The sequence below is a fragment of the Salvia hispanica genome, chromosome 1, assembly GCF_023119035.1.
Source record: "Salvia hispanica cultivar TCC Black 2014 chromosome 1, UniMelb_Shisp_WGS_1.0, whole genome shotgun sequence".
Lineage (NCBI taxonomy): Eukaryota > Viridiplantae > Streptophyta > Magnoliopsida > Lamiales > Lamiaceae > Salvia > Salvia hispanica.
The window spans coordinates 6,171,426-6,192,043 of record NC_062965.1 but is presented as its reverse complement, the minus strand read 5'-3'; the positions used below and the strand labels follow the sequence as shown (position 1 = coordinate 6,192,043).

Sequence of the window (20,618 nt, the reverse complement as noted above, 5' to 3'; positions counted from 1 at the left end):
CGTTTTCCGATTACGCTTCACGCCTGTTTCTGCTGAGTTTTGATGCAATTTGATTTGAAGAAGATGATGTCGCTGTTAGTTAGTACTTTAGTTAGTTGTTTTCCCAGCTTTTCGTCCGTACTCTGCTTTTTCAACCATGGTCCCCACCGTCAGTTTATTTCCCAGGTCTAGGTAATTTAGAATAGTTTCTTAGATCTAGTGATTGTCTCGATTTCAGTTTACATGCATGATTTCTGTTCTGCCTAGATCTAGCTGTTAGCGTAGCAGATTTCAATTCCAAGTTTAGTCTAATTTCCTCAACCCAAAAAAAAAATGCGTGGCAACAGCCAAACCAAAAATAATTTCCAAATCCTTGAGCATATTTAAATTACGCATCCGTCTCTGTGGGATCGATCCCTACTTCCCTGTGCTAATTTTTAGTATAAGTGGTTGAGGGTTTTTGAGGAAGTATTCTGTGTGTCCGACGACCGAGATTTTCCAACGACCAGTGAGCTCCTAGACCTTGTGATCTAGTGGATTTGCTGGACCTAGGAAACTTGTTATTCTTTTCTGTGCACACAGTCTAAACTGCGATCTTCAATCATATATAGGATGTCAATCTAGCCCGAAATCCACGGGTCGACCCGAGTTACCTGGTAAAATCATAGGGTTAGGGCCGGAAAATCGTAACCCATATTCAGAAGCGGGCTACACGGGCTAACCCATTCGGGTCGGCGGGTTATACGGGCTGGCCTGGGTGGGTTGCGGGTTAGCACACGAGTTGAGCATTTAATATAAAAATATAATTAAAATTTTGGGTTATACACTTATATGAAGTATATTTGGTAATATCAATATTAAATATAGTACAACATTTGATACGAAAAATATATGGTAATTATGTCTTCTCTCTTAAATTGAATGTTAGGGTTATATGAAATGCATGATTTTCATTTAATTGTAGTCAGATTCATGTGTGCTATTAATTAAACGATATATGGTAATTATGTCTTCTCTCTTAAATTGAATGTTAGGGTTATATGAAATGCATGTTTTTCATTTAGTTGTAGTTAGATTTATGTTGCTATTAATTAAACGATATGTTTATCTATTTTGTTTCAATTTTCAATTGCTATTATTTTCTTTCTCTTGACTTTGATAATACTTTACTATTTTGCGACAATCTACATTTTAATAATTTAGAATATTGGATTGGACAGAAAGTAACATATAAGATTACTATTGATCCGAATAGCCCGTGGGTTAGCTCGAAACCCGAAGATTTAGGGTTAGGGCCGAAAATTTATAACCCGAAAAATTCACAGCCCGAACAACCCGCATCCAAATAACCCGACAACCCGAGTGGATTGGCCCGAACCCGAGCGGATTATCCCAATTGACATCCCTAATCATATATCATATATATCTTCACAATATTCTCAATACAAACAATGGGGCATCTATGTATATTCTGGACATGTTTATTGTTTTTCGTATTTTAAATTAGCTTTATGCTTACTAAATTGATAAAAGTAAATATAATTTTTAAAATATTATTTGAATCCCCAAATGAAATATCCTAGATCCGCCACCAATTCCTATAAGCTACCAAGGCGTCAACATCACTCTACTCTACAACTCAGCCGGCTACTCTGTCGTTATCCCGAGGTTCGACCAAGACAGGATGAAGACGGCCCGCCGATTGGAAAGAAAATAACTTATTTTACTATAACAACATTGTTTTGATTATAACCATAATACAATCATTCTCCCTTTGTTAAGTTATGAGCCTTATTGAAATGACCCAAGTGGATGTTTAGTTCTAGTGACAATATTGAATTGATTATTCTCTAAGGGCATGCTTGGTATGATGGAATGTAATTAGAGTGAAATGGAATGGAGGTTGGAATGGAATGAAGATAGTAATGAAATGTCAATTTCTTTGGATTTTCTTTGCATTTTCATACATTCACTCGTTCATTGCATCACACCAAGCAAATGAATAGAATGAAAGTAGGAATCACATTTCATTCCATCATACCAAGAAGCCCCTAAATAAATTATTATCCTTCAACTTATCCATATTGGTAGAGTGTTAGGTATAACTTTGTGTACAATATTGATATTTACTTTTTTGGGTATTTACTTAATTGATAAAATTAAATATAATTTTTTAGAATACTATTCGATATAGTACAAGATTTGATTTCCACCTTTATTTTCCATATCTTGAAAATATAGTACTATGCAATAAAAAATAATATTGATCTCGCATGCATTAGAGTATTCCAATGTGATTAATAAACTCTCAGAATTTATTCAATCTTTGTTAAGAATTACAGTTAGTATACATAACTCGATTTTATATTTTCCAAATAAGAATATGATTTATTGTGCCAATAAATTTTCATAACTTGCTAGTATATTTTTACTTATGTTATATAGTATATTGTTTGAGTTTTCACTCATATTTTATTTTTCAATATCGCTCATCGCATCCGACTCTAAATTCCTGAGTCGTATTATTTGCAGAGTGGTCGATCATGTATAACTTTGTCTACAATATCAGTAGGGTGTCAATGCCATAAAATTTGCACTCGGAGTAGTATTTTTTCCGTCAAACAAGTTACTAGCACTAGCAGTATTTTCTTTTACGAAAATAGAGAGTAATAATTTGTGATGCCGGGCCCACCGAAAATAAAACAGTCCACTTAGAAAATTAGATTGAAAATAGAACTTTTGAACTATTGATTTGGTGACGGAGTAGATTAGTAATAAAACATCAACAAAATAATAATTAACACTAATTAATTTGAAACACAACAAAATACTATAATTAATACTCCTAATTAGAAACCTAACAAAATACCATCAAAGTCGTCCAAAGTCTTACAAATTAACTAGAAGTCTTACAATTTTAGCTATTGTTCTTGAAAAATGACTCTGTTTAGCTCATTACTTAATTAGATTTTCATAATCCATAAACAAATTCGAAACCCTAAGCATACCCAAAATACGCAGAAGAATGGCTACACCATGTCAGAAGAGGGGACCAGCGTGACCGGCTTCAGCTCCGGAGTGCCTAAACCATTTCGTCTCCGACAACAGGGGTATCGGAGGAACTGGCTTCATCGGAATCAGACAAACTGGATTCAACATCAGCATAGGAATCGGACAGGATGGATTCAGCATCAGCATATGAATGGGAGGGAGTGGCGACAGACACGATCTCTTCGTCGAGCACTTTGAAGAAGAGGGCCGCCACCTGGTCTAGCCACCTTGCGGTGGTTTTGATCTCGTCCATTACCTTCTTGTACTCCTTTCCCCCATTGTTAAAGTTACTCCACCATACCCCACCAAGGTAGGGTAGAACTCTTAACAACAGATTAAAATAATTGCTTACACCAAACTTACGACTGCCTATCACAAAAATTTGGTATATCCCACCACCTTTAAAAGTAGTCTTAAAAATCACCAACTTTTCAAATTGTGCGGATTTCCCACACTAAAGTTTCTGGCATAAATTTTGCCTACATGGATGCCAAAAAACCTACGTGCAATGGTCAGAGCTTCTGGGGGATGTAAAATTGATGATGACATGGATGCTTTAAAATTAATGTTGGCATTCCACGTATGCAAAATTTATGTCGGTAACTTTAGAATGGGAAATTCGCACGATCTGAAAAGTTGATGATTTTTAAGGCTACTTTTAAAGGTGGTGAGATATACCAAATTTTTGTGAAAGTTTATGAATTCAGCATCAGCATAGGAATCGGACAGGATGGATTCAGCATCAGCATATGAATGGGAGGGAGTGGCGACAGACACGATCTCTTCGTCGAGCTTTGAAGAAGTGGGCCGCCACCTGGTCTAACCACCTTGCGGTGATTTTGATCTCGTCCATTACCTTCTTGTACTCCTTTCCCCCGTCGTTAAAGTTACTCCACCATACCCCACCAAGGTAGGGTAGAACTCTTAACAGCAGATTAAAATAATTGGTTACACCAAACTTATGACTGCCTATCACAAAATTTGTTATATCCCACCACCTTTAAAAGTAGTCTTAAAAATCACCAACTTTTCAAATTGTGCGGATTTCCCACACTAAAGTTTCTGGCATAAATTTTGCCTACATGGATGCCAAAAAACCTACGTGCAATGGTCAGAGCTTCTGGGGGATATAAAATTGATGATGATATGGATGCTCTAAAATTAATGTTGGCATTCCACGTATGCAAAATTTATGTCGGTAACTTTAGAGTGGGAAATTCGCACGATCTGAAAAGTTGATGATTTTTAAGGCTACTTTTAAAGGTGGTGAGATATACCAAATTTTTGTGAAAGTTTATATTATTTTTGACCAATTTCACGCCTCCGGCATGCCACGTGGGATAAGTTTTTAACAGAAATATGTCGTCAGGTCGGATAGTTTGGGAATTTTGCACGATCCGATAAAGTTTGTGACTTTAGGCGCAACGTTTATAGTTTGTGGGAAAAATCAAACTTTCCCCAAAGTTTATGGAGTAACTTTTTAGGCAAGAAAATAAAAAAACAAGAAGAAAGGGAATAATTCCATCAAACAAATTATTTAATTTAGTTTCATACAATATTGTCTGTAGGGCTGGGGAAAAATACCAAAAAAATGATATATCGCTCGTATCGTATTGAAAAATATCGAAAAATTATCAAATTTTTGATATATCGTAATTTTCGATACGATACGGTATCGTATCGTAAGTTTTCGATACGATAACGATATGAATTTCCTTATATCGCGATATATCGTTTTATATCGAATATATGATACATATCGTTATTTTCGATATATCGTTTTATATCGAATATACGATATATATCGTATATATCGAAACATATTGAAATTCAATACATATTGAAGTTTAAAATTATAAATATATATAAATTCATTTAATTCATTCATATATTTAGAAAATATATATATGAAACCCTAATAAGAACACTATTTATTTTATTGTATTGAAGTTTTATTAATTTTTGTGTTATTTTTCAGTTTTGAAATTATATTTTTCTATATACAGGTATTCGATACGATAACGATATTGATATTATCCATATCGAAAGTTCGATATATCGAAACTTTCGATACGATAACGATATGAAATTCTTTCATATCGATATTTTCAAAACGAAACACGATACAACGTTTTCTATACGATATATTGTATCGACCCACCCCTAATTGTCTGGCTTCTTATGATGTGGCGCCGTTTTTAACATCGGAGGTCATGTTAGTGTCAAAATCTTGATTGGCGGTGTAATAAAAATAAATCAATAATTAAATAATTTATGAACAAAAATCAAGGAAAATTTTGAAATTTGAAGACAATAATTTTCCAAAAACTTTTAACCTTCTTTCCAAACATTTTCAACAATTAAACAAAATCTGGCCCTTTATTCCCAACGGCAATACTAATAATCTGGCCACTTAATAAATAACACTACAAAATGGGAAAGTATTCAAATACTCACAAATAATTACCCGCCAAAGCCAGATCACTTGTTTCTCCCTCATTCTGGAATTCGAATTTTCTGGCAAAACTCACCAATCTGCCACAAGAATCCTCGCTTCAACCTCCTTTTCTTCTTTAATCTCAGACGACCGACCAGAACTTCAGCTCCCCGCCGTGGAATTGTGCTCGCCGCTCTCTTCTCAGCCTCAACTCAACAACTCTAGTTGTTCTCAGGTTAACTTCTTCTTCACCGCCCTCTCACTCCACTCTTTGTTAGATTTTCTAATTAGATCTGCAAGTTTTCTGACCTGTCATGAATTAGAATTTATGGATCTGAAAATTGGTATAATGAGATTTATGTGATATTCAAATATGATGTCGAATTGCTTGATTTTGTGATGTATTTTGTTAGAAGCTTTGTAATGCACTCAATTTGACTGGGAAAGTGATAAGGAGAAATGAATGAGAAAAACACTAGATTATACATGTATTTATAGGATAAGAACAGCTAAATATGTTGCTGCACTTGTCTTCTATATATGTAGAATTACCTTCTCTTGTTTTGGATTCAAGCTATATCAGTATTCATGCCTGAGAAAGGAACTCATACTTGTAGTTGTTATCATAGGTAGCCAGTTTATTCTCACTTGTGCTGAAAATGGAAGGCCATCTGCAAAAGTCTCCCAACCTAAGGCATCCTGCTTTTTATTCTGATAAGAAGTATGTTTCTGGGCTCAGTACCTTTATGGTTGCTATGATACAGGAAACCAAAGATAAGATGCAGGAAACCAAAGTTAGTATACAGGAAACTGATGATAGAATATCTCAGATAGAATACATCTTCTGTAGTCAACTGTTTCCCAAGTTTCAACTGGATACTCATAGTCTTGAGATGAAATATTCGGAAGCGAGGGAAGCTGCAGAAGATGCATACATAGAAAAGGAAAAAGGCCTGCTACTCCAGATTGAGAAGCTTCAGAAAGAAAATCAAATGAAATCCTCTTTGATTCTGCAGAAAGAAGATAAATTGAATGAGTATGAAGAGGAAACAGATAAACTCAACCGTAAACTTGAAGAAAAGGAGAGTAGAAGTAATGAGCTGCTGTTGGAACTCAGAGAGAAGACCGAAGAAGTTGAAAAGGGGAAGGAATTGCAAGGAAATTTGCTTAGGAAGGTTGAAACTCTAGCTGCAGAAATAATGGATAATGAACAAGTATTTAATAACAAAGAGAAGGAGAATAGGCTTCTTGCATCAAAAGTAACGTGCTTGGTTAATCGTGCTGATGAACTGCAAAAGGAACTTGGAATAAAGACTGCTGAACTCGATAAGGTTAGAAAAGTGCAAGATCAGTTACTCCGGCAAAATGATTCTTCTAATCTTGAAATAGTCGAGAGAGGGCAACCGTTGGAAGGGCTTCAGATGAAGAAAAAAAGGCTTCTGGATAAACAGAGAGGCTTAGAAGGCAGGGTTGATAAGCTTCAGCATTGTCTCTCCAAGAGAACAATGGAGACTTCTGAAGGGATGGAGCTGCATGCGAAGTTTTTGCAACAGGTTGAAGCAAGAGATTCTGAAAAGCGTTCTGAAAAGAGGAAAATGGGAGATGCTACTGTTTCCCGTAAGAATCTGAAGTCTCGGAACAGTTGTCTCCACAAAAAATTCAACATTAGTGAAGAAACTATGCCTCCTCTTGAAGGTGAAAATGAAGTAATGAGACACAATAAGATGGCAGTGCCATCATATGGTAAGCTCTATATTTTTGTATTTTTTTCATCACATTTCATATTTTCAGCTTGATTACTGTGTGCATGAGTATAACTTGATCATTGTCTGGGAAATATACATCGTACACTCCACCACACTACATTTATAGCTAGCAAAATCTGCATCTGTTAGCATCCTATACTTTCAAGCCTTTTTTTTCTTTTGAACATAAACTTTGCACACAAATGTGGTTGGCATTATATGTCCATTCAGCATGAACCTTCTCATTTTCATTTCACATCTTCTTCAGATATTGACAAACATATTTTAAAAGATTCTGATTCCACCTCTGATATTATGAAACCAGTGGGTGAGCAAGAAGTGTTAGAGGACAAAAAGGAGGCTGTACTGGTTCAGAGGACCGGTCCTGCCTCGCTTACAAAGCACCCGAGTAGTTCAAAACCCTGTCCTTCAGCTGGTATGAAACGCCCGCATTCTCATTGGAGGAACACAAGGTCCCATCAGAGCCGTGTGGGACCTGATCCGCATGACGATTTCCTCGATACGCCTCTGAAGAATGTTAGAGATAATTTACGGAAGGCGGTGAAGGTGGTTTGTCCAGATTCTACTAAATCCAGTGTGGTTATTGATGACTCTGATGATCAAACACAGGACGTTAAAGCTGATGCTAAGTCAAATAAGGCTGTAACATCAGGTTTTAAGTACGTAGAACCAGTACGAAAGAAATCTGACCGCGAAAACCTGAAAGGTTTTGAATGCAAACAGTGCAAGAAATTCTATGATGCTGTTCTTCCTGGTGCTGGTGAAACCCCCAGGCGCTGTGAACATCACGAAGGGGTATCTAGGCATCGATACAGGTACGCTCCTCCTTCGACTCCTGAAGGATTTTGGAATATTGGATTTGATTCGGAAATGTAGATTATTGAGTTTAATCATATATTCAATTGACATACAGTATGAATAACAAGTAGGGAGTTGGGAGTAGCTTAATGTCTTGCCATATTTTTGCTTGAACTGAGAGCAGTGGCCATCAAATGAGAACTGTGTATATTATATGTTTGCAAAAACTAGCATTTAAATGATCTGTTATCATGTCTTGGTTTGCCTGGCATATACATCACCTAATCACTACAAGTGAGGCGCTTCAATTCGGACGTAGTTTTGCATAAATGATAGTTATTAATAGTTAGAATGAAGAGAAAGTAAAGTAAGTAGAGAATCATGTATATACGACTCTCTTCTATATTATTCTCTTTCTTACTTTACTTTATCTTCACTCTAACTATTTATTATCATCTTCGCAAAACAACGGCCGAAAACAAACGCCTCGCTTGTAGTGGGACAATGGGATTACATTATGAAGTAACTTTAGCATAAGTATTTTTTACCATGCGTGAAATTATCAGAATAATACCCACATCTAATATGAAATAGAAACAAAACAAGAATTAATACACTATACTATTTCATTATTAATTTAAATGTGAATGAGTATAAATTAAAAACTGAAAATGAAGATGCTATTCCATTTTGTCGCTCACAACAAATTTTAGCCGTTCAAAAAAATTAGAATCTTAATGATTTTCAGTTAAAGCAATAGTTACCGAAAAGTAAAACATGTGTTAGCTAAAGTTATACTCCTACTATAAATTTAAAATTTGATAATTCTTTTCCCAACCAAATATGAAAGTACCTTCTAACTAAAACCTCACAAGTGTTATTTTAATAGTGGGGTTCTTAGATTTGCACAAACCTACAAGCTGTGTCGAGGATATTATAAAAAACAATAATGAGGATATTGGTTAAAGTTAACCGATGATGATGATACTAACTTACAATAATGTCTTATTATTTGTCTTGTATGGGCGGATAGGTACTTAGGCTTTATTATAATGTGTTAATGTTGTAGGTTTCCAACTTATTAATATTGAATTGAAGCAGTATGGTTGAATGAATAGGTTATTTGCATGAATTTAGTAGGAAATTGCTGGATAAGCCCCACAATATTATAATTGATGTTGGTCACATGGGTTTGTGACATCCATGTGCCCTGCCACTGCAAAACTGATCTTGACGTTTGTTTCATTCCAATATTAATTACTACTATTATGCTCACAATTTAATGCCTTGCAATTTAATACTGCCTCTGTACTGCTATTTTACTCGATGTTTATCTTTATGATGAGAAACCACAGTTCCAACCTCTCCCACAGTCTTGAATAATAATGTGTGAGGTAAATTATGTTTTCACAATTTACACACAATTACTATTTACAACCACTGTACCAACATATTATAATGAGCTTCTTCATTATTGCACTTTCTCAAAATTTCAAATCATATGAACGTTGTGTGCCTTTAACAAGCTTTGGCTTTAAGACGGATTGAGAAAGCAGAACTCATGCAATCCGACTACAATCCAAATTTTAACAGAGTTTTGCGGCTCTCATTGGCTATCGGCTAGGTCAATCGATCCCCTAACACCACCTGAATCGGGCATTGCATTTCAGTTAGTCTGAGATATCCGATTAAACTCGTTGGAAGGTGGCATTAAATTCTGTTTGAAGCGTGACCGACAAAGCTTATCATCTCGTTGGATTTGTGTTCATACATATTGGTTTCACTAAAAGTGAAAAGTAAATTAACCTATGTTGAAAAGATACAATCTTTCTATCTATGGAGGCATAATATTATAATTTCGAGAAAATAATCTCCCTACGTGAACGTGACTCAATAATCTCCCATGCGAAAAAGCGCCCACTAATGAACTGATAATAGCAAAGAAATGTATGATTGCATACTCCTCAAATCCTAAACTTTCAAAAAGACAATGATACTATCATACTACTAATAGGAGCATAACAAAATCTATGATGACTTTAATATAATGAATTCTTTTCATAAAGCTGTCACGCACACACAATTTAACGTGGTGTGGCCTTTTTCTTGAACACATTACAACAATACACAAAATTAAGTGCAATAGTACATAATTCAACATCAACCAATGCACTAAATCAAGTGCATTTAATTACTCATATATATGTAGTTAGTATTCGAATTTAATTAACAAGTGCGCAACGGCATTCCACACAAACAATCGTTGTTGGCGAAGGAGGAAGCTTCTAGATGATCAAACGGCGAGCCGTTCGGGATCGGGCCGCAGAGGTGGTTGTGGCTCAGATCCAAGTGGCCGATGTACTTCGCCGACGACAACGATTTCGGAATTGTGCCTCTCAAATTATTGTAAGACAAATCAATGGCGGTAAAATAAGTTTTCGGGCCGAACACATCGGGTAGGTTTCCCTCCAAACCGTTCCGGCTCAAATTCACAATGTTTAAACCCGAGTTGGAAAGTAAACCGGCCGGGATCGGTCCGGTTAATAGATTCCCATCCAGGTTTAAAGTGGAGAGAACCGGCATTGAACCGAGCTGAGCCGGGATCGAACCGGAGATCTGGTTCATTGACAAATCTAAATCGGCGAGTCTGTAAATACCGGCCAGGGAGGCCGGGATCGAACCGGTAAGGTGGTTTCGGCTGAGGAGAGCGCGGCTCATCATCGATAATTTTCCGATGTCGGAGGGGATATCGCCGGAGAGCTTGTTGTTGCTGAGATCCAAGTGCATTAAGCTGTTTAGATCGACAATTGAGGAGGGGAGAGCACCGGAGATTTGATTGTCGGCGACGTTGAGGACGGTGAGGCGACGGAGTTTTCCGATGTCGGTAGGGATTTGGCCGGTGATTTTGTTGCCGATTAGGTCGAGGATGCGCAAATTGGGGAGGGAGGTGATGCAGGGGGGGATGGGGCCGGAGATGTCCTTCCAGTCGGCGAGGATGAGGGTGGTGAGGCGGTCGAGGCGGCAGAGGGAGGGGGAGATGGAGCCGGACATGTAGCCGGAGCGGCCGGCCTTCTCGAAGATAGGATCCTCGGATTCGCCGCGGAGGACGATGTCGGCGACGCGGTTGGATTCGGGGTCGCAGCTGACGCCGTACCAGTTGGTGCAGCAGTCGTTGCCCGACCACGACTTGAAAATGCCTAAATAGCGCTCGTCTAGGGCGGATTTGAAGGAGAGCAGGGCTTCCCGGTCAGCCGGTGTGCAAGCGCTCGCTGCCGCGGTTAGAGCTAGGAGCACCGCTGCTACGGCGGCGAGCGAGACGTTCGACGTCATTCCTGACAATGTCGGTGTGTTTGATCTCAGAGGAGCGGGAGAATGTGTGTGTGTGTGTGTTACAGAGAGACGGAGAGTTTGGAGGTGAGGAATTATGGGTGATATGGCAGAAGGATATATAAGAGGGTGGTGGGACGAAAATGCCCCTGGGAAGATGTGAGAATTACGATTGATAAAGGAAGCAGACATTGGTGAGGGGGTAGTTTATTGATATAAATAAGGGTATGACAATGCACGTGATGTGCATCAGCTACCTCTGTACTACTGCTTAAAATGTGTTACCAATATTTAATACTACTGCCTTTGTAATGTAGAATTCACAACATTACTCTTATTTTTGCGTAATGTAGAATTTCACATGCATAAATCATAATGACTTCAAAAATAAGTATGGTTTATTAATTGTCTCATTTTATATTTTTTATTAATTATTTTATTTCTAATTTTTATTAAGTACTCCTTTCGTTTCATAGTAGTAGATGCTTTTCTTTTCGACACGGAGATTAAAAAAGGAAGAGAGATGAAGAAAGAATAAAGAACGAGAGAGTAAAATAAGTGGGAAGAAATATGTTTACTTTTACTAACAAGGGAAATGACTTTACTACTATATGGAATGTTCCAAAATGACAAAAAGTAACTTTACTACTATGGAACAGAGGGAGTACATCTCATATTTTATCAACTTATTTCACTCATAATTATTATAAACCTACTAGTAATATATAAAAATAGGATATATTTCATACGTACCTTTTTCCCTCACTTTTTCTTTATCAAAGTTAAACAATTTCTTAAAACTATGAGACGACTAGAGGAAGTATTTATTATTTTAGCAACGTAGTACTTCCTCCGTTCCATAGTAATAGAGTCATTTTCTCATTTTGGTACGTTCTATAGTAATAGAGTCATTTCCTTTTTTAGTAAAAGTCAACACATTTTTCCACACCTATTTCACTCTCTCTTACTTTTTTCTCTCTTTATCTCTCTACCTTTTTCATTTTCCACTTTATTCTCCCTTTACTTAACTTACCTAACACAATTTTTTTAATCTTCGTGCCGAAAAGAAACGCCTCCATTACTATGGAACGGAGGGAGTAAGATATTAAAACATTTACGAGAGTGAAGCTTCCATTGGGATGGACCGTAGGCCCCATTGCAAGACCGTTGAGAGGGAGGCAAGGCAACCGCTATTTCCCTCGAGTTGAGGGAGGGATAATAGTTGGGCTACTAGGTTGATTCACGGTCGTTTGACACTGCGGCCTTCATAGCGATAACCTGGAGTAGTATATTTTTTTAGTTCATTTTCTTTGCTTTTCCGATTTTGTGTGTGTGAGAGAGAGTGCGCGCGTAATTGGGAGGTGTAAATGCATGCTACGCTTTTGGATTAAAATAAGCCTTAATAATTGGTTTAATATCCTAAACCTTAGTTAATTCCATGTGTTTTTTTTATATTAGTTGATACTCCCTACGTTCTGCGGTAGTGAAGACGTTTCTTTTCAGACACGATTTAAAAAAAATTATGTTAAATGAGTTAAGTAAAGGAAGAATAAAGTAGAAAATGAAAAATGTAGAGAGATGAAGAGATAATAAAGTAAGAGAGAGTAAAACAAGTGAGAAAAAATGTGTTGACTTTTACTAAAATGAGAAATTACTCCACTACTATAGAACATACTAAAATGAAAAAATAACTCCATTACTATGGAATGAGGGGAGTACTTATACTATTATATACTACTATAGTAGTATGTTCTAAATTTAAGTTTAAATTTAGATTATGTAATTTAGGAATATTGGAATATTGGAATTTTTGTAATTATTTTTTTCAAAATTTATAAATATTTAAATTTAACTGAGAGATTAACAAAAATATTACTACTACCTAATAAAATTAAGGTGGGATTCAAGTAATCTTTTTGTAGTTATATACTACTAATCTTTGTATGCGTTCTTCTTAAGATTCAAGTAAATGAATTTGTCCACTTTTTGGGATCTCAGAGAGGTCAAAACACATCTATATATATAGCGTTTAAGATGATATGATATTATTAGCCTACGGATCAGTGCTTATTTAACGAAACTAGTAAATAACATAGCGCTTAAGGATATTTAGACAAATGAATTTATTCGAAAACTATATAGTCATGATCATATTGCTACATAAACATTGGAGTGCGAAATTGCCAACTAATAAAAACAAATAATTTATAGGATAATTATTTTCTTTAAAATAGTTCAAGCAGATGACCAAAGATATGAAACATTTATTTCATTATGGAAAGGTAGTTACTAACTTCAGTTTAAATTTTCATTTGTGATCTAGTTTGTTTTTCTAGTTTCAAGTAAACTCAACTTAGTTATATATATTTCCTAATGAACTTGCACATCACGTTTATAATTTGGTAGCTAGTTATAATAACTACAATGATGCGAACATTAACGTTAAGTAATAAGTAATCATTAACTTAGTTGTTTTAAAAATTAGTGAGAGCGCAATCCGGATCATGCTAGATCAAATGGTGATTTATTGGATTGATTTTCATCTATGTACAATATATGCTAATGTAAAGTAATTGCAAAACATTAATTAATTACGTACGATTTCTGTCTTCTAATTGTAGATGCAATATTAGTTACGAATAAAACTTGTTAGGTTAAGCCCATAAGTTTCTTAATTATAAAACGGGCAAAAATTGAGGGCTATCAAAAACTGAATTAAGGATAAGAATAGTTTCTTTATTGCTCTTTTTTTTAAAAAAAATTTCTTTCGTATTATCTTCTCAGCTTTGTTATGAGCGTATTTTTGTTGCAGTTTCTTGAATTTGGGCTTGAGCTTTTCTTTGTATTAAAAAAATCTTAACTGAGAAATAATTTGGGAATTGATTTAATTATTTTGAAATGAATTTATTTTGTCATTTTCTTATATACTTAAACCAAATATTGCTAGTAATGAAGCAGGAATGATGGATGCATTTATGTGAGTTGATTTGATTTCATGGTCTTGTCTGCGATAATTATTGATTCCTATTTTTATATGATCGTAGTTATTGAGATTCAGAAAATGCATCAATCAAATGTAGGCAGTGGGTCCATCAAACATGATAATACATAGTAGGCATGCCTATGCTCTTCTTTTCGTAACCATACTTAATTTCGTGCACATTTAAACAAACAGCTTCATGGATTATTTGCATGTAAATAAATAGATTTTCATCATGCTTTTGCATACAAATTTTAAAATATATTTATAATTAAATTGACTTTTATTTATTTATTTTGCAACTCGAAGGATTTCGGTATGTTCGTGCTGACATGAATAATCAGGAAATTGACGCGATAAATAACGATGCAACTTTGCGCGCGTCTGATCCGCTTCCAAATGGAGTAGTAATTTTTTTGGCTAACCCTATCAGCATGAGCTTGTAAAATTAATAATTAATAATAAATAATTAAATAATTTCTGTACGAATTTTTAATAATCAAATGGTGGAGATTCGATGATGTTTGACATGTCACTGTGAGAATTACCATCATATATCATTTTTTAACATAGATTATATTGCAGTGCTGTACATAAAATGGATCATCCTTTTCGAATATGTATTAATGTATTTCTTACAATAAGAGTTTGATCAACAAAAATACAACGACCTTTTGTAGAATTTATGATTTTTTTTAAGAAGGACAAAATATGTGTATGTAAAGCCACAATCAAGAGCAATATGGTGGCATTTAGGTATTGTCATGTGAGCCATGTGACTATGGATGCCAAATGCAATGAAAAAGATTGTGACTCAAGTGGTCTTGCATTGTTTTGCTTGGACTACTATCACATTTATCCATCCCCAAATATTAGTACTACGTTAGTGTTAATTAATAGTAGTTCATATAATTAATGTATGTGTGAGTGTTTATTAAATCATTACTTTATGGTCAATTGATAAAGAAGAGGTTATTGGGAAAGAATCAAGTACTAAAGTCTAAAACGCACAACAAATGTATCCATCTGCGTTCAATTGCGCTCAATCATATTTTTTCTAGAATCTTTCGATATTTACTACAATATATGTTCATAATGAGATGGAGCGTGTCTCATTCGGATCAAACTCGCTTAGGCTGAACACTAAACTAGATACCAAAGCACTTATAGTTCTACAATATATGTTCGTAATGAGATGGAGTGTGTCTTATTCTGATCAAACTCGCTTAGGCTGAACACTAAACTAGATAACAAAGCACGGTTAGCCCAAATTGAATATCTTGCCTACCAACATGTACCACTTCTCACAAGATGGGATGCTTGAGCTGCACAACTTCATGTCCATCAATTGGTGTAGCACGATGTTCACGCTCTCCCATCGCCCAAGGTCTATTATATTGCCAGAGTAGCCACGTCCAAACCTGCATAGATAATTTGTGGAGAAAAAGCCAAACATACATTGTGCTTCATGTTTCCCACAAATTCATATTATGCCTCCTTTCTTACTTTCTTACATATATGAAATACCTAATAATCAAACGCTTTGTAGCATCATATATAACCATCTTGAATTTTGAGATAATAAAAACTCTTTAACACTTCACTTAATGATTCGATCGTATTAAATATCAAACTTAAGTACTTCAATAACTATTAGTAGAATAAAAAAAATGAAACACATAATCTCTTCGTTGGTACTAGTTGCCAATATAATTAAATATATAAGAAAATTCGCAACAATATAAGAATATTTACATTAAAAAAAATAATGGTCCATAAAAGAGATGGACCTTTGGATTGTCTGGAAGAAGATGACAATTGTCACTTAGTCTCACATGAAAGTGTTGAGCAAACTTGGCCTAATTATCCGTAATCATGTGCCCAATACATTAATTACGTACTTATTTAAGTAATTAATGATAAAATTGCTATTAAAGTGCCAAATAACATCTATGGATACTATTCTTTTCTTTGCATATGGTTGGGTTTAATATCTTTTTCAATGACATCAACCTCATCCAAACGAGAATGCTTTCTAAAATGACTTATATTTTTATTTACTTCTGTTTTAGAATTGCTCTTAGCTAGTTTCTTTTAATAATTATTCACTAATGAATTTTAGCACGCAGGCTTCTGATCAGTTCTCACCACCATAAGTTACATACAAATATATAGGTAATTGAATCCGTCTATAAAATTCACCTTTTTGTAACGTGATGCGTAAATTTTTTTTAGATAAGATCCAATACCAGTATTATATTTCTGCTTAAAGAAAAATCTTTCTTTTTTTAGTCATTTTATCTAATTTATGAAATACGTGATCAACCGAGGGTTCTTACTCGGAGAATCCCCATTTTCATTTTTTTCATGTATTTTTTTTATTTAAGTTTTATACTATATTTTAAATTATTTATGTACTCATCACAATAGTTTATTGCACAAAATTAGTGTATAGTTTATTGCACAAAATTAGTGTATACATAATATTCCCTCATCCCACATAGATATTGACCTTTCCTTTTTAATTTATCATATTCAAAATATTCATTTTCTATATTTGAAAATAAATAACTCTCTTCTCTCTCCTCATTAAAATATTTAACTATTTTTTCTCTCTACTTATTCTACCTAACAATCCCCCTAAATCCCGTGCCACTAAAAAAAGTGGACATCTTGAGTGGGACAGAGAAAATATATTTTTTAAAAATTTATTATTACTTTTATTAGATAAAAGTAATTGTCAAAGTTGATAAGCGCTAAAATAGGGTATTTGTATTTTTAGTTTAAACATTTCAACCGAATAATAATTATGATTTGTTATTAATGAATTTTAGTTCTAAAATAAATATGATTAATACAATTAATTTAGAGGTTAACAAGATAAATAAAATATCTATAGTAAAAACAAAATCGTACTATCCTGTAAATTCCTATTCGAATACTATATTCGATTTAATTTTGTTACAAAAGACATTGCTTGAACATAACATACTAGTTTATTAGTAATGTATCTTCAATTCGTACGAAATCCTAATTATTAAAAGTTTTTCTATATTGAAATATTGAAATATCTATGGTTAATTTTGCACCTAAAAGTGGGTTGTAACTAAAAAAGTACTCATATTTCAGGTTTTCTAATTTTCAATTTTCAATTTTCATATTCTATCAATTGCTTCAATAACATGGTCGGAATCCGCGTAAAAAAAAGTGATAGTAAGCATTTCATTATTTCAATAAATATTTGTGAAAATTGAATAGCATTTTTGATAAAGAGTGAACTACATAAACGGTAACTGATATTTCACTTTTGCACGTAAATAGTATCTGATCTTTATTTTATATCGTTTTTGGTACCCAGTGATAAAAATAACCCTCTAGGTATCAAATATGTGATTATTTTTTCTTCTTTAATTTCCTCTTCTTCTTTAATTTTTCTTCATTTTCTTCTTTCTTTTTAGTATTTTATCTTCCTATCTTTTTTTTTCTCCTTGGTTTATGTTTCTTCTTCCTTCTTTTTTTCTTTTTTCTTCTTTCTTTTAGTGTTTTATACATACATCTAATAATTGCATTCATAATATAAATAAAAAAATACCTATGTAATTAATTATTTAAAGTAATTAAATCAATTGAATATTTTTTTATTAAATTATTTTATACTCATTTTAAGGTTGAAACACCTAACTAAAAATATTCAACTTTTTATATCATTATGAATACAATTCACAATGTTAAATTTTTATTAAGACTTTATTAATTAGTTACAAATTTAATATAAAATAATAGTAATAATAATTATAATTGTTATTATTACATAATATTATGTGATTCATAATTTATATAATAAATATTAATTACTATCAGTTTTTAGTATTATAACAATAATAATTAAATATAATTATATTTAAGTATATTTGAATGATATTAAAAATAAATTAATTATTAATTTATAACATCAAAATAATAATATTAACATTGATTAATAATAATAGTATAAAGAATTAAGAGAACGAGAGAAGATATTATAATATCACTTTTGATACTAATTTTTTGTATGCCTAAAATACCGTCTATGACATAAATGGGAAAATATATTTGTTTAAATGACATTTTGGGAAGATAATTGCATCAGGTATCAAAAATGTGATTTATAGATACCAAAAGCGATATAAAATAAAGATCAAGTACCATTTACGTGCGAAAATAAAAAATCAAGTATCATTTATTTAGTTCACTCTTCGATAAATATGTGTTGTAATGTTCTTAGTTTGAATTCGAATTCATTTTACGAATATCAACCTGTAAAAGTGAAGCAATTTTTCACTGAATCATTAGTTATCTACAACTATTATGCACATAAATTGTCAAATAATACAGTTATTGAAGTTGAATATTTACAATATTTTAGTATTATCACCCGTGCTATGTATGAGATATAAGATTTTCAAATAATGAAGATATATTATAGGGGAAAGTAGATTAAAAAAAAAGAGGATGATAAAAATATTACTCCTGATGCTTGTGGTTAAGAATATGTGTTAATTACAATAAGTATTCACGACATTATAAACACTTAAAAACCTTAAAAGCATTAACAAAAAGATGGTAGTACTCCTCCCAACCCAATCACTCTAAATGAAACATTTTACATTTAGCAAACGATTTTATACAACTTTAATTTATTATATGAGTCGACTAAAATAAAATAAAACAAACGACAAAGGAGATATGTGTGAATAAGAATCAAAGACATCGCTTATGATTATGGGACTTTGAACGGAACCACAAACATCGGCTTACAAAAATAAATTAATATTAGCAGGATCAAAGACAAGAAAATATAATTAAATAAATAATTAATTTAAGTAAAAAAATATTAAAAATAATTTATTATAACAAACACAGTCATATATGTGATGTAACCATATAAAAAATCATCAAGAAGATCTATATCTAAATGACTATCGTTTAAACCTCTCAATAATATTGGAGAGACCAATAAAAAATACTACCGTTTTGAGATAAATTATATGCAAATATAAATTTACAATATAATTACGGTGGTCAAGATTGTTGACATATAAATTATGTAAAATACTTATTAAATAGCTCGTAGTATGTAAGTTCATAATAAAATTTGTTGACTATTACTATTATTAAAATGTCAAAGTTAACTTTTATGTTTTCATTTACACTATTTTCTTAATATTCTCAATTCTAACGTCTAAAATTTTAAAAGAACTGATATGAATATTAATATATTTTCCCTTTTCAAAACATATATTAATAAGTAACTCTAAATCATTGTTTATTTTTATTCAGAAAACAAAAATAGTTACCATGTTTTTTATAGAAAATATTTAAACTAAAAGAAAAATATTAATACTGGAGAATATTCTTAAAACAAAATAATATATCGCGATAAAAGAAAACTTTAAACTTAAAACTATCTTGTATTTTTAATAAAGACAAAATTATCATGAAGCTAATGATTTCAGAATTTAATAAAACTTCTTACAAAAGAATTTTTTTAATTTTTTCAATAATTTGTTACTGTTTGTGCATATTTAAGCAAATAAAATTAATATCCAAAGCCCTGAATTAGGTTTTGCAAAATGGGCTTAGCCCAATTCTTTAAAAACTACAAATGCAAACATGTCTCACTTGAAACCCTAATTGACCCAATGACTACAATACATAGTTTTGGGTTAAACAATGAGTGATGACAAATTCAGTATCATAAAACTCCAAATGCATCGTAACTTTCATTATTTTTGGAGTTCGTTTTTCACTAGTTTTAAAAGACTATTTTCTTTGGTCGCCTAGTTAATTTTGTTAAATTCTATTATCTCTGACCGTCATTAATATGTTCTCTTTAATTTGGCTTAGATTTTATGAAATGTAATAGAAAGTGGGTGTAAAAAGATAGTGAAATGTGATTCATACATATTTCACTAAGTGGTAGAGTGGTTGATGATCGTGTCCAAATGTCACATGATGTTCGAATCCACCATGAAGCGATCTTTAAAATTTATGTTTGTTTGCCGATAAAAAAATGACATATACGATCAACTTTTTCTGTGTATGCTCTTGATATTTCGTGTTTCTCCAAAAAGATCAATTTTACAACATTTACTCTTGGAGCAATTTTGTCTAATTTTTAAAATTTAGTTACAGTGTAAGCAAATTAAATTGATGATCATATTTTAAAATTTAAATTTTACTATCTACCTTGTAATATATAGCTAATTCAAATTTACCAAATTAGAGATTGTGTTTTATT

The 20,618-nt window shown here is 33.0% G+C and overlaps 2 protein-coding genes across 2 annotated transcripts; one reads left to right on the top strand and one right to left on the bottom strand.

The window, feature by feature from the left end:
* The first annotated feature begins 6,126 nt into the window (after positions 1-6,126).
* Positions 6,127-8,184, top strand: LOC125185935 (protein gamma response 1-like). Its single transcript, XM_048082292.1, has 2 exons — positions 6,127-7,210; positions 7,481-8,184. The coding sequence occupies exons 1-2, from the start codon at positions 6,127-6,129 to the stop codon at positions 8,107-8,109; spliced, it is 1,713 nt and encodes a 570-aa protein (XP_047938249.1). The 3' UTR covers positions 8,110-8,184.
* Positions 8,185-10,065: 1,881 nt separating this feature from the next.
* Positions 10,066-11,463, bottom strand: LOC125202018 (DNA damage-repair/toleration protein DRT100-like). The gene has a single exon (XM_048100329.1). The coding sequence runs from the start codon at positions 11,359-11,361 to the stop codon at positions 10,258-10,260; it is 1,104 nt and encodes a 367-aa protein (XP_047956286.1). The 5' UTR covers positions 11,362-11,463; the 3' UTR covers positions 10,066-10,257.
* Between the last annotated feature and the right edge of the window lie 9,155 nt (positions 11,464-20,618).